This window comes from Taeniopygia guttata, chromosome 1A (genome assembly GCF_048771995.1).
Source record: "Taeniopygia guttata chromosome 1A, bTaeGut7.mat, whole genome shotgun sequence".
NCBI classification, from domain to species: Eukaryota; Metazoa; Chordata; class Aves; order Passeriformes; family Estrildidae; genus Taeniopygia; species Taeniopygia guttata.
In genome coordinates this window covers 12,790,033-12,804,471 of record NC_133025.1, presented here as the reverse complement: position 1 = coordinate 12,804,471, position 14,439 = coordinate 12,790,033, and the positions used below count along the sequence as shown (strand labels likewise).

Sequence of the window (14,439 nt, the reverse complement as noted above, 5' to 3'; positions counted from 1 at the left end):
AATAATTAAGTGTGGCACGGGTGCAAAAGTAAAATTTTAGGATTCTAGATAGGGGGTCCAAAGAGGACAAGATGGAGGAAATTGTGTCTTGTCCTTTTTCTCCTTCTTCATGCCCTCCATGTTTCACTGTAGTGTTGGCATTTTTCTGTTGGTTTAGGCTGGGGACACACTGTTCAACATAGATGGCACATTATTGTAAATATAGCACAGGTAATTTCTGGTATATAATGTTTGTAACATCCCACTGAGGGGCAGAGCCCCACACGCTGCCCTGCAGGACAGACCTGCGGCAGGGCAGCAGAACATGTTAGAGATGAGCAAGAATAAACAACCTTGAAAACAGCACAGATGAATTATGACTTCTTCTTTGGCAACGGGGCAGAAAGACAGAGACTTTCTACAATCTCAGGATCATCAATACCTCAGATTCCGACAGTTACTCAGGACTGTGACCTGAGGGTCTGTGAGAGTCTCCACTGTTACCCGCCCTGAACTGCACGGCCTTTCCCCGTGCCAGCACTGTCCCCTCGCTCCTCAAGGCTGACCAAAGGCCAAATGTCACCCGGGAAGTGACTGCTGGTGAGCCACATTAACGTGCTGCTGCCACACCAACAGAGGAATCCCACCAAATACCAATGCCTGACAGGAGCTAAACACAAGTGACTGTGGCTGGTAAGACATCTGCATGTTTGGAATATTTGGACTATATTTTTCTAGTGTAATGACCATGCATTGCAATTTCAACCGTTTTATTTTAATGATGGTCTAATATAACTTCACCCCTAATAGGAAGGCTAAATTCTAAGATACAACAACCGAGTAATTAACTTTCTTTAGAGGAACATAAAGCTACAAGGATGAATAATTTTATTTTCATGGAAAGTCTAATACCTCTCTCATGAAATTAATCTTAAAACTTTGAATTAACTCTTTGTGAAATTACACTGAATGTCCCTTAAGTGTATGCACTCAATACATAACAGTTTTATAGTGTTCAAAGATGTATTAGCCAAGCTGAAGATACCTGTGGGAAATCTGATTTTGAAACACTCAGTCCACATCAGAGAGAAATCTCATTTATGATTTTTAGGCTCATGGGTAACATTTTTCAATTGTCTCTAAGTGAAAACCTTTTTTTTATGGTTTGTTCTGTATTTTTGATCACTTCTTCATCTTGCCAAAGGTTACAAACATCTGTCTTTTTAAAGTTGATTACTAAGTCTAGTTTCAAAGATAACTACATTTCATGTAAATTTTTAATCCAGAGATTATTTGTTGACAATGTAATCAAAGTAAATCAGAAATTTATATTATGGCACTAAGTTGCAGTTATAAATTTGTTCAAATTAAAGGAAAAAATTCCATGTTACCCTAACTTTCCTGCACATTTAATTCCTGAGCTCCTCATTTTGAGATTTGGCTACATATTGGTTATGTCTACACAGATAAATGAAGCAGTACCAGGGAGCATTCCCAGGCATTGAGACTTGACTTGATGCTATTAATTGTTGGAATTGTCCCTCAGCATGTGTCACAGGAGTGGTTTTAGTCTGTTCTATCTAACAATCTTCCAAAATATTGCCAGAGCACAGTTTGCAAGTTAGTACATGCCAACAGAATGAATCTAGTGACCCAGTTTTAGAAGTAGAAAATGTAATAGTGTGGACGCTGGCCAGTGTGCCAGCTGACTCTACAGCAGAGGGGGACTCTGTACCAGCCTAATCTGTGGGTACAGGCACAGCAACCACATCTCTCTGTTGGGCCCTGGCAAGATGAGATGGGTCAGTACAGAAATGTCTCTCCAAGAGGCACAGGATCATTTATGTCAGCGTTTCCTGCTTACAAGCTGTTACATCTGGGCAAAACAACCCTCTCCAAGGCTCTTGCCCCCATCAAGAAACTCCACACAGCTGAGGAGCATTCACCTTCCACAGCCACTGCAGAAGCCTGTTAGTCCACAGGACTTAGACAAAAGGTCAAACTGGAAGGAGAGACAGTGCTAAAATCTTCCCTGATCTTAAGGGACCGTGTCCTAGTTTATTCACACTTCTGCTGCACACAAGGTTCATCATGACCAATAACCTGTAGCAAGTTGCAGAGGTGCAGTCTAGCACAGCAGGACAAGACACATTCTGGCCATGGTAATTGCATGAGATCACTCATCTTATTCAGTCAACTTCTGCAAAGCAAGGCACTTCACTTTTGACTTCTAGAAGTAAACAAAAGAACCTCCCAAGGTTTCACAAATAGCGTTTTCTGAACCTCTGAACTCAGAATATCTGCCTTTGACCTTGCATGTCCAGCATGTCTAGTTTTCTTCTCTATGAACTTTTTGACCTTGCATGTCCAGCATGTCTAGTTTTCTTCTCTATGAACTTTTCCTTTTGAAATATAACCAGAAAAATAAAGAAAGTGGAATGCGTGACAACTCATCAACTGTTTGTAATAATTTATTTCAAACCGTTTATTCTGTAGCTTTCTCCTTCTGATGCACTCTCAATTACTTGATTGAATAATATTCTCTGAAATAGCACATGATGTGCTTGTGTCAAAGAGGCTCTCCACAGACGCCATCAGCTACCTTTTAAAATCAATGAAATTCATAAATTTGCATCTGGCTTCTCAAGGAGAAAATAAAAGAACCTTTTCCCCCGGTAAGTATGACCTTCTTATTCTAAGACTGGCTTGTTCCAAGTCTTCTGCATCTCTGAATGCCAATGTGAAGATGGATAATATCTTTCTTAGAATAGACAGATCTTGAAGTCTATTATATTGCCTTTTTTAAGGGTTCTAGCCGTAATTCTCTCTCAGTAATTGGGAGCTGCACACTGTTCCACACACTAATGCATAATCTAGCTATTCACTGTCGCTGCCACTGCATTTTTAACAATGCTGATAGCAACCAATGTTATCAAATTCTGCAGATTTTCCAGACTATTGCTTTGTTCATGTCTTTTTTTTTTCCTTTCACCATTTTTGAGCAAAAATGTTTTTATGCTTTCCTTTGTAATGCCTCAATATTGTGAACCTCCCATTCCCCACAGCTGGATCTTGTTAGTTTTCAAATATTGAGTCCACACCATCTGATCATACCACAGATTTTCTGTTCTGATTTGTTTGCTGTCTTTATGTTAGCAAGATCAAAGCTAATGTTGTTTATACCGCAGTGCTAAAAAGGCTCTCTTCACAAAAGGTAAAATAACCTTCATGTTTGAAATGTAGCCTTCTTTTCTTCCATGCCTTCTTACTGCTGATAATATCTGTATGTTTCCCTCTTCCTGGCTTCATTGTGGCATGTAGCAATTTTCTTCATTAAACTTTTAGAAGGAATCCCTGAAAGAACTTGACAGCAGCTGTATGCAATGCCAGTGATGTTCCTTCAGCTGCAAGAAAATAGAGCTGCTCTGACATCAGCCTCTTTCCAAAACCTCAATCCCATTTCTCTTTCCTAACCATATCTCAGCTCCCCACATTTCAATAGGTAATATTCTCCTCTTTTAAACTCTTTCCCAGTTTCTTTCTCCCCTTCTTTCTTCCCCCACACGTACACTTTTTCCCAGTGAAATGGTATTCATCCCTCAAATAGCCTGGATAAGTTTATGCATTTCCTTTTATATCTTACTATTCTATTATCTTGCTGTTTTTCAAACAGTGGACCACAGCCCCCAGAATGTTCATAAAAGGCAATTGGGAGAGTTATAAGATGCTGAAATTTTTATTACACTCTAAACCAAAAGAAAAAAAAATCTCTTCTCCATTCCCTAAACACCTTTATCCTTCAAAAAACAAGTTTTGCTACCAAAATCTCAAATAGCTCATACAAATAAAAGATATTCACTTCTTACATAATACATTTTATACAAGTTCCCTCTGGGAGCAAGACAGATGTGGCTGTGTGATTTTGAGCCTGATGACCAATTCCAACCAAATTTGACTGAAGCTACAAGCCTTCAAAACACTAAATTCCTGCAAGTTTTGTGAAAAAGCTGGAAGTAGAAAAAAAATCCCAATTTCCCACTAGTGGAAAGGCAGGAATATTTTATCCTTTAAACAGATCTAGATGGCAGCTTGAGGACATCAAACCAACAGACAAATAGCTTTCTGCCAGGTATAGAACATGCTGTGCCTTTGTCAACTACAGAGATAGGGAGCCTGTGAGGAGCTGGAGAGTTTAGCTACCAAAGGCATCACATCATGGGATGCACAAGAGAACTTTTGGTATTGTGGGCACAGGGTATGTGGGGGAAAAATTACTTAGAGATGAGACACTAGGCACAGCATTTCTCCCTCATTTCCACTGTTCACGTGATACACCTTTTATTTTCGTGGTTCTAGCCAAACATGAAGTATTTGAAAATGTTTACTTCAGTGTAAAGAAACCAAAAAAGCTGCACAGCCCCATCATTCACTTCACCCAAAACTTCCCATTAAAACCTTCAGGTAATTTTTCCAACCTCCTCAACTAACCTGACTCTCACTAGGACACAAGCAGTTCCCAATGGCAATACTCATCACAGCCAGTGTGACAGCAGCAGAGCACAGGCTACCATGGGGCATTCCTAGGCAAGAATGAAGGAGGTTCTAGGGATCTCTTCTGTAGAGTCAATACTCATCATACTGTGATCAGAGCCTTCAAGAACCCTGATTTTTCAGAATTTTTCCCCCGATGGTCCAATATCCACTACTGTTCAGACACCACTAAATAACTTCAGTCACCTCACCCTGCAGGTGCTGTGGGAGTGTTAATGCTTTTATTAAAATCAGCATCAATGATCAAAGTCAAACTCAAAAACCTGCTCCATATTCCTGGACTTGTCTTCCTGTCCCTTTTGCCTCCCATGCACCTCCCCACTTCACATGTAGTGGCAACAAAAGCTGACAGCAATTGTTGGTATAGTTCTTTGCTTCTGGCGAGTTAGTAAAGACAATTAACAAATGAAAAATGCAACTTAAAAGTTTACAAATGGACATACCTCATGACTAATTTGTGTAACTTCAGCTTCCAAACACATCATTCGTCAAGCTAAGGAGCACTGCACGACTTGAAATCTTACCCTGTAGATCCTCATATGCCATCATCTGTCAATTTTTAATCTTCTTTTGAATAGCAAGAAAATTCATCCTTTTAGCTCTTCTTCTTTCATTTATTTAAATCAGTTCTGAGATCCTTTCTACTTTATACTTGAAAGGCCGTCTTGAAAGATATTTGACCTAGACAGAGCAGGCACGGGAACCACTGCAGGCAAAGGAGTCCATTTTTTGCATACACATTTAGGGACAACACTGGACTTTTTCTCTGCAGTGAGATCTCACAGGCACATGTCCATCTACACAGTCTGTAATTTCTCTTCTAAATAACTGTTTCTCTTCTAAATAATTATTTTTTCTAAGTAACATACTTTCGTAATTCTCCCATTGGTAGGGTGCCTCCTACGTTTTTTGAAGTGGGAACTGAACCTAGCAATGGATGCAAAAAGTAACAAGAAGTGCTTCTACAGGTGTATTAACCAGAAAAGAAAGGTCAAAGAAGATGTACTGTCAGATAAGCAATGCTGGAAAACTGGTAACAATTGACAAGGAGAAGGCTGAGGAACTCAACAACTTTTTTTGCCTCAGCCTTCAATGGCAACATTTCTTCTTACACCTCTTGAGTGCATGGACTGCAGGATGGGAACTGGGGCGCAAAATGCTTCTGACTGCAAATACAGACCAGGTTCATCACCACCAGCCTGAACATGTATAAATCCATGGGAACTAATGAGATGCATCCCAGAGCCCTGAGGGAATTGGTTGGTGTGGTTGCCAAGACACTCTCCCTGATACTTGAAAAGTCGCAGAAGTCAGGTGAAGTCCCAGGTGACTGGAAAATGGGAAACATTGCACCCATCTTAAAAAGGGTAGAAAGGAGGACCCTGTGAACTACCAACCTGTCAGCCTCTGTGCCTGGGAAGGTCATGGAACATCCTCCTGGAAGCTGTGCCAAGACACAGGAAGGACAGGGAGGTGATTTGGAACAGCTGTCACAGCTTCACAAAGTGCCAGTCCTGCCTGGCCAACCTAGTAGACTTCTATGATGGGATGACCACATCAGTGGACAAGGGAAGGGCTATGAATGTCACTTACGTGGACTTCTATGAAGCCTTTGACATGGTCCCCACAACATTCTGCTCTCTAAATTGGATTCTGCCCCTCTGCACTGCTGAGACCCCACCTGTGGTGCTGCATCCAGCTCTGAGGTCCCAGCACAGCAAGGACATGAACCTTTTGGAGCGAGTCCAGAGAAGTGCCATGAAGGTGATTAGACGGATGGAAAGGTGAAGGAAAAGTTCAGAGAAATAGGATTGTTCAGCCTGGAAAGCTTTGGGGTGACCTAATTGTGGACTTCCAGTGCTAAAGGGAGCCTACAAGAAAGATGGCAAGGAAGTATTTACAAGGGAACATAGTGACAGACAAGGGGAAATGGATTCAAGCTGCAACTTGAAGTTAAGTTAAACCTACTAAGAAGTAGGTTTAGATTAGATATTGGGAAGAAATATTTTACTATGAGGGTGGCAAAACACTGAAACAGGCTGCCCAGAGAAACTCTGGATGCCCCACCCCTGGGTATTCAAGGCCAGGTTGAATGGGGCTCTGAGAAAGCTGATCTAGTGGAAGGAGTCCCTGCTCATGGCAGGGGATTGGAACTGGATGATCTTTAAGGTCTCCTCTATGGTTCTGTGATTCCATGATTCTGATTCTTAGAAATCTTACACTGCATTTGGTGTATTAAAATACAGGTTGTAGAAATAAGCCCATGTTGTTATGACATCCAAATGAGTCTATGCAATTAGCTATCTTTACTATAATTTATTAGAAAAATAACTATCATTTCTTAAACAAATAATTTTTATGCCACCTGCAAAGTTCAGGAGCCATAAATGTAAATTACTCTCTCAACAAATTCTTAAAGACACTGAGGCCATGAGATCCTTGTCTGACTCCATGAGATACCCTGTTCAAACACTGGTGCAAGGCTGGGTTTTTTCCTGGCTTTCAGGAATTTACCCCTATACCAAGATCTGTCAAACAGCAGTAACAAAGGCTCCAAGAGCATCAAGGTCAAGCCTTTTAAGACTCTTACATAAAAGTCACCTGGTCCTGCAGACTGATTTCAAGCATAAAGGCAAACAACACGGTTGGAATTAAGAATTTCTCCTTTTCATTCTAAAACAATTCCCTGTTTTAAGTAGACTTTTAACTGTGGCATGTAATAACCTCTTCATTATGGCTGCTTTGGCCTCAAAGATCTGGCGGTTGAGTGATAGGAAACCAGTTTTAAAAACTAGTTTAAGACAAGTCTAGGGAAAACCTGGGAAAAACCAACACCTTTATGACATAAATCAGTAGAACTACAAAAAAAGCCCAAAAAGAACAAAAAAAAAACAAACAACAAAACAGTGTATGCCAGCATGTGTACAAACATGACATATTTGTGTGATGAAAGGAAGTAAGGTAGGACCAATACATCCATTTTAAGTAATTTTTCACAAAACTACTAGAGTTCTACAAAGAAGTAAAAAATAATGTGTACTATGGTTTTCATTAACAATGTTTACTTGAATTTCCAAAAGACAATTGATGAATCTATCATTCATAAGTCTTAAAAAAATCTAGACTCCCAGAGGATAAAAATAAATGCCCTTGCAAGGAGAAATAATTGGAAACAGATGGTAGGACACTACTGTCAATTTTTCAAGTGGAGAGAGGTCAATGGTGGAATCCTGCAGGGATCTGTGCTGGAACTTGGGAGCTGCTGGCTTATTTATAAATGAGCTGGAAAACAGGATAAATGGCGAGGTGACAAAGTTAGCTGCTGATACTCATTCAGGGTAGCTACAATAAGGGTTGACTGTGAAGAAAGTCTTCACAATACTTAGTGACTAGGCAATAAAAAGTCAAATTAAAGTCAGTGTAGATAAATATGAAGTCATTTCTTTAAGGGGGAAAAAAACCAACTACACAAAATTATGTGCCCCAAGGTGATTATTACCACTCCAGGACTGAGATCTTGTGGTTATAATAGACAGTTGTGTGAAAACATCAGCCCAATGTTCACTAACAGGGAAAAAAATAGTACTACTAATTACTAGGAAAGAAACACAGAATGAAAGAGAGAATATTATTTAGTCACTGTATGAATGGCTGGTTTGTCTGTCTTGAATATCGTGTGTAGGTCTGGTCTCACAGATTCTGAAAAGAGAGAGTATTCTGGAAATAGCTATAGGCAGGGCAGCTGGGATGAACCTAACAACTAAGGACTGGCTAAGACGCCAAAGTTCACAAAAGCAGGTAACTGAGGGCATACAGCAAAGGTGTAATCAGAGCCAGGACAGGGAATGTGTCTCCAAGTTCCCTGTTCACAGGCTCTTCCAATGCATGAGCTCAGAGGATGAAATGAAATGGGTAGGCACAAGATTTAAAACAGAAACAACCTTGAATCTTCACACAACACATATCAAGCTGTGGAACTCCTTGTTCTAGGGCACTGTAAATGCTAAAAGTTTACACAGGCTCAAAATGCGACCAAAGTCTCAAAAAACAAAATCCAGCAAGACCTTTTAAATGCCAAGGTCCATCTGAGGAAGTCCCTGAATACAAATGCTGGAGAACCAAAAACACAGAGGGCAAAATGGGCTTTAGCTGCTCTCATGTTTGTTGCAGACCACTGTCAAAGATCACTGGATTGTGGTTTTCTAAAGTACAGAGCTTTTATGTTCTGTTCAATGGTCCTCTTACTGTGGGCATGGGAAACCTATATATTGATTTAATCCTGCTTGTCCATGGGACACTCCTATGCTTTTCTTCTGCTTTCCTTACTTTTTTCTTTCTTATAACTAGAAACATCCTAGTAAAGGAAAAAAGTAATGACAAATACAGTGAAAAAAATCATAATGACAGAACAAAAGTGTTTAATTTATTTAACCTATAAAGGAATAAATGTCAAGAATTATCTTTATTTGTGAGGTTTCCTGTAAACTTGAGGTATAGTATAACAAAAAACAGTAATACCTAATTCCTAATGATTTCAAGAGTTTGTGATCGTGCAGCTGCTCAAATTAGGTGAGTGCATACTGCTTGTACCTATGATTTTGCAACTGCAGAAGAGGAGGTTAGGGGATGGAGAAAGAGGCTGCCAACACTGGCTCTCAAAGTATCAAGTGTACCCTGACAGCATTATGCACACGCAACAAAAAAGGCAGTCTAAGCCATGGCTAAATCATAAAACCATCTAATCTATGCTGCACTCACGTACACACAGGAAACACATTTTTTCTTAGGATTTTTCTTCTTTGTCATGTCATAGACCTGTCTAGTTATAGACATGATTAGACAGCAACAAGGACTGAAAGTGTATGTGCCCAAGATACTGTTTATCTTTTTCTTACTTAATAAACACCATTTTAAAACAAGAGCTATATCATGCTGACAATTTATAATGACTCATGCAGGACAGACTGTGATCCAAATCTTTCTTCTAAAGAAATCAGTTCCTAAGCAATTTTCATTTGCAAATTTCATTTGCAATCCTAAACCAAGCATGAGTCCACATCAGCAAACTGATTCTAACAAGATTTAAATTATATCAGTCTTAAGTATTATATTACCTAACCAAATGCTAACACTATGAAAGTACATAATAGCAAGCAAAATCAAAGCTATATTCACATGGTTCCTTATTTCATTACTTCAGATTCAATTTTGTTCCTGTACTACACAGAACTATATGCATATGTAGATGACATTACTATATTTTTCTGAGATAAGCATTTTAGGATTACTATTGTATATTACTTATACTTTCAAAATAGTAAACTAATAACAGAAGTAGGTCATATAGCTCAGAGAAAACATATCATTATAACACTCCTGTCCTGCACATTTTACTCTGTTTTCCTTCTGTCCAACCACCTTTGTTTTCTTCAAAGGATGTGACACAAAACAGTATGAACTTTATGGCAGTTCTTTCTCCCTCGAGGAAACTTTTTAAAGTAATACAGAAATTAACAGTGAGGTAAATACTGAATTAAAACATTCAGCAAAAAATAAAGTCAGGTTATTTCAACACCCAGCATTGTTCTAGTTCTTCCAGGGAATTTGTGTACAAATTGGGAAAGACAGTAAACAACCACTTGGCTATGCATGTATTCCCTTATTAATTTTGGAGGGAAGCAGTCTGAGAAGTGATTCTTCTGCTAACATAAAGCTCCTTTTGTTGACTTTTAATGCCAACAGTGCATCTACTAGCTTTGGAGATGACAAAAATTCTGTGTTCTTTCCTTGAAAATGTATCTCCAGTCACACCTGCACATGTGCAGCGTGGTATAGACTGGAGTCCAGGAGATCAGTCACATATAGTGGTTTCTTAACATTATTATTCACCTGTACAGAAACACAGTAAAGGAATCAGATTCATTTTATCTACCTTGCACTGGCACCTCTGGGCATGAAGTAGTACAACCATAGATGTTGATGCTGGAAAGTGCAAGGGATTTGGAAATTGTGCTGTTCTACTGCACACTGGACATGAAAAAAACATGCTGAAATGCATCAAAACAGTGAATATTCATGGCACCTTTTAGCAGCAGAGCCATAAGAAGTGGAGGCAGCTGAAAGCAGAAGTCCTTAATGGGGCAGAGGAGACATCAGTCATGCAAAGATGAAACAGTTTGCTCTGCTCAGAGCCAAGGGACATGACAGTGTACAATTAACCAGACCATATCAGAATGTATGTTACTAAATGGACAGAGGAGCCACCAGCATCAAAGGGGCCTCCCAGTATAGAGATAATGAACCCAAAACTAAACTCACTGGAACTGGGAGAAAACCTACCAACTTCAAGTGCCTGCAGATCACTCCCCAAGTGATACAGAAAGAAATTACAAGGAAACTTCAGTGAAGGAAACAGCATAAAAATGTATAATAGCACACAGAAAAAGATCATCAGAGAGAGAAATGGTTAGAGGTGTTTCACACAAACCAGAGAATTCCACCAAGCCTCATGGACTAGATGGGAAATTGAATAATCCTGAAGCTGTTCAGTAGAAAACTCAAAAGAATTTTTGCTCAGAACCTGAAATGAATGTAGGTCAATTTAGGGGACTGAAAAAGTGATTGTGAGCCCATTTTGGTGACATTTTGCTGTTTCTCTAACAGCTAATTCCAAAACTTCTCAATTTAAGGGTTTTACCAGGAGGACAAGTAACAGGTATGCTTTGATTTTAGCCCCTTTTTTTCCCAAATGATTGAAGAATTGATATTTTCTGTCTTGCTAAAACTGCTTGTATTACTATCTTATTTCTGCAGACCATTCTCTTCTTGTTACCCTCCCAGCTGCACACAAATAACCAGTTCCCCACTAACTCAGAGGGAAAGCTGTGCTGGAAATGCAAAAAGGGATGTCCTGGTGTTTTCCCCTCTTTCCTGCCATACGCTTTCCCCAGGGAGACAGTGGATGTGATGGGGAAAGTCAAATGAAGTCAGGAGATCTTCTGAAACAAAATCAGCAACTGAAATGAATTCTTTTTCTTTACACCCCTAACATATAATGGAAAATAAACCTTGTGGACAAATGAAACAGACCCCAACCAAAACTCATGCATGCCACATCCAGCGACCTCAGCTGCCTTTCCAGTTCACCAGCAAAAAACCTCAGCAACCCCTCCCGCGGAGCCGAAGTGGGCTCTGCCTCGGCCAGGTGGAACTGCGGGACCGGGACTAAGCTTCAACAGGCGGGCAGCTGCCTTCACCCACCGTCGCCAGCTCGAATTGTCCCCACTGCCATTTTCTCCTGACCTTTACGACAGACCACGCGCTGGAGGACACCCACCCGCTGCCGCCCGCGGTCCCTGGAGCTGCTGGGGCTGCCCGCGGGTCGGTTCCCCGACCGAAAGCGGGCAGTTCCCCCGGAGCCCTCGGAGCGCTGCGAGGAGCTGCGGGCTCAGCCTGCCCCGGCCCACGCCCAGTCGGGCGGCGGGGCGGCCCGGGGCAGGAACGGGCACGGCTCTGCGACGCTGCCGATGTGTCGCGACACCCCGAGCATCCTCCCCCGGCCTGCCCCGGCGGGGCACCCCCGGCCCCCGACACCCGCCCCCACCGCTCCCCGCCCCGGGCGGCCGCCGGCGCCGCAAGTTTGTCCAGAGCCGCCCGTGCCCCCCGGGCTGTGCCCCCCGGGCTGTGCCCCCCGGGCAGGGCGGCGCGGAGCCCCCCAGCACCGGGGCCGCTGCCTCCACTCACCCGAGGTCAGCTGCATCCAGGCACAGATCTTGTAGACGGTGGCTGTGTTGCAGAAGAAGAAGAGGATGAAGCAGACGATGCAGGCGATGATGAGCATCATCGAGAGCCCGATGAAGAAGGACGCAGCTTTGAAGGCTCCCGAGGGCAGGCTGGAGAAGTCCGTGAAGCTGCCCCGGCAGGTGAGTTCCCGGCTGAAGCCGTTGCCGATGCAGTAGTGGAAGAGCCCGAAGTAGCCCGCCTGTGGGGTGTCCACGCCGTCCCCGATCCAGTACGGCTGGATGAAGCACACCACGTTGACGATGGCAAAGCAGATGGTGAAGATGGCCCAGAGCACGCCGATGGCCCGCGAGTTCCGCACGTAGTTGGTGTGGTAGATCTTAGCCGCCTCCTGAGCTGGGAGCATCCCCGCTGCTACCGCTCCTGACGAGCCTGCTCCTGTAGCCGCCGTCCCTGCAGCCGCTCCGGGCATCCTCGCCGAGAAGGTGCCCCCCTCCCCTTCCTCCTCCTCCTCCTCCGCCTTCTCCTCCTCCTCCCCGCTCGCTCCGCTCGACGCGACGCGCTCCGCCGCCGCCGCTGCGTGCGAGAGCCGGCGAGCCCCTCTGCCGGGCTTCAGCGGCTCCGCGCCAGCACCAGCAGCCGCGGCAGCGGCGGCAGCACCGGCACCGCCCGCCGCCGCCTATCGGGGCGCAGCGCCGCGCCGCCGGCCCCGCGCACCGCCCGCCCCGCAGCCCGCCCTCCGCCGCGGGCGCCACCCGCACACCGCCCGCCGCGGCCGTCCCGCCGCCCTGCGCAGCCACGGCGGGGCACGGTCGGGGACGTGGCGGCGGCCGGCGGGGGCGAGGGGCCGCCCGCGCCCTCTCCCCGGGCGAGCCCTGTGCGCGGCTCTCCTCAGCCCCCGGACGCGTCTTCCGGCCGGGGCAGCGGCTGCCGAGGGGACCCGCTCCCGACGCTGCTCATGCAGCGCGTCCTGGGAGACATGTTCAGGGAGCGGGTTTTAAAGTTTAGAACGTGTCTGTGGCGTTCCCGTCCCCGCACAAAACATCATCATCGCCGCTCAGCCGGGGGCGGCACCTGCTGGGTTCCCTGCGGTGGGTGCCTGCCGTGAAGCGGGGGGAGCCGGCGGCGCTTGTCTCCCGCCTGAAGGAAACAAACCTATGCGAGGCAAAGCCTGGAGCTCGGGGGAGTCAGGAATCACCAGCGGGCTCGCCTCGGGAGCGGGATGGCGCCGCGGAGGAGAGCGCTGTGTGAGCGCAGCGTGGCGGCTCTTGGAGCGGGGCTCAGGCTGCGAGGAGCCGCTCCGCTCCAGCCGAGTGCCTCCTGCCTGGCACCCGGCGCTCTGAGCGCGCTGAGCAGGCATGCAGCAGTGATTAGCATGCATTAAGGAGTAATTAGCATCTGGTAATAATCATTCCTGTGGCAGTGACACTTGGATTTGCAGTCCCCGACCTGCGCGCTGAGCCCGAGCTCACGGCAGGCAGAGCGGTGCCGGCAGGGGCCGCGCTCAGTTGAACGCTGGCGCTCCGCGGCGCCGGCAGGAGGGAGAGACTCCCTTGGAAATGATTCCTGCCGTTCCTTACATTTTCAACTGTTTCAAGCAAAGTTCGATTTCTGCCCCGCGACTGCTACTAACCAGGCGCAGCCCAATGGAGCGGCAACCCCAGCCCTGCTCAAGTTTCCCTCAGAGGAGTTTAGGAAAGGGCAGCACCTGCCACCAGTTTCAGACCGCCGCGCTCGGGTCGGGGACAGTCAGAGCTTGAGAAACTGTGGCCGAGGGGGCGGGAGCACGAAGGGAGCCGTGTCCTGCAGTCAGGCCGGGGGAGCACTGCCCTTGGCACACGTGGCATGGGTATGCTTAGACGCAGGCATCATAGGCAGCGTGGACCCCAAATAACCACACTTGCCCCGCTTTCTTAGGTAGGCGGGTCCAAATGTGGAAAGTATGCTAGCATCCCTGGAGGTTTGGTTCACACCGAGCACGCTTTGTCCAGGGCCGCCGGAGGTGCCCGGGTGTGCTCCGCTGCTCGTCCTGCTCTGCTGCCGCTGCCGTGCGTGACCGGACTGCTCATCTGCCGCCTTCAGAGAGCAGCTGAACTTGTTCCAGCCTCGAGCACCAGGAGGAGTGATGGTTCTTCGGTGCTCGCTCCTGTTTTCTACGCGCTGAGGCTC

The 14,439-nt window shown here is 45.2% G+C and overlaps 1 protein-coding gene across 3 annotated transcripts in view; it reads right to left on the bottom strand.

Annotated features, from left to right (window-relative positions):
• Positions 1 to 12,968, bottom strand: part of LHFPL3 (LHFPL tetraspan subfamily member 3) — a 231,489-nt gene extending 218,521 nt beyond the window's left edge. For 2 of the 3 annotated variants that reach the window (XM_012568867.5, XM_030263774.4), the window contains exon 1: positions 12,274 to 12,967. In XM_012568867.5, the coding sequence (XP_012424321.2) occupies positions 12,274 to 12,742 (469 nt within the window). In that variant the 5' untranslated portion in view covers positions 12,743 to 12,967. Of the gene's footprint in view, positions 1 to 12,273 lie in introns of all 3 variants that reach the window. The other variant, XM_030263775.4, reaches the window with a different exon arrangement.
• Positions 12,969 to 14,439: the final 1,471 nt, after the last annotated feature.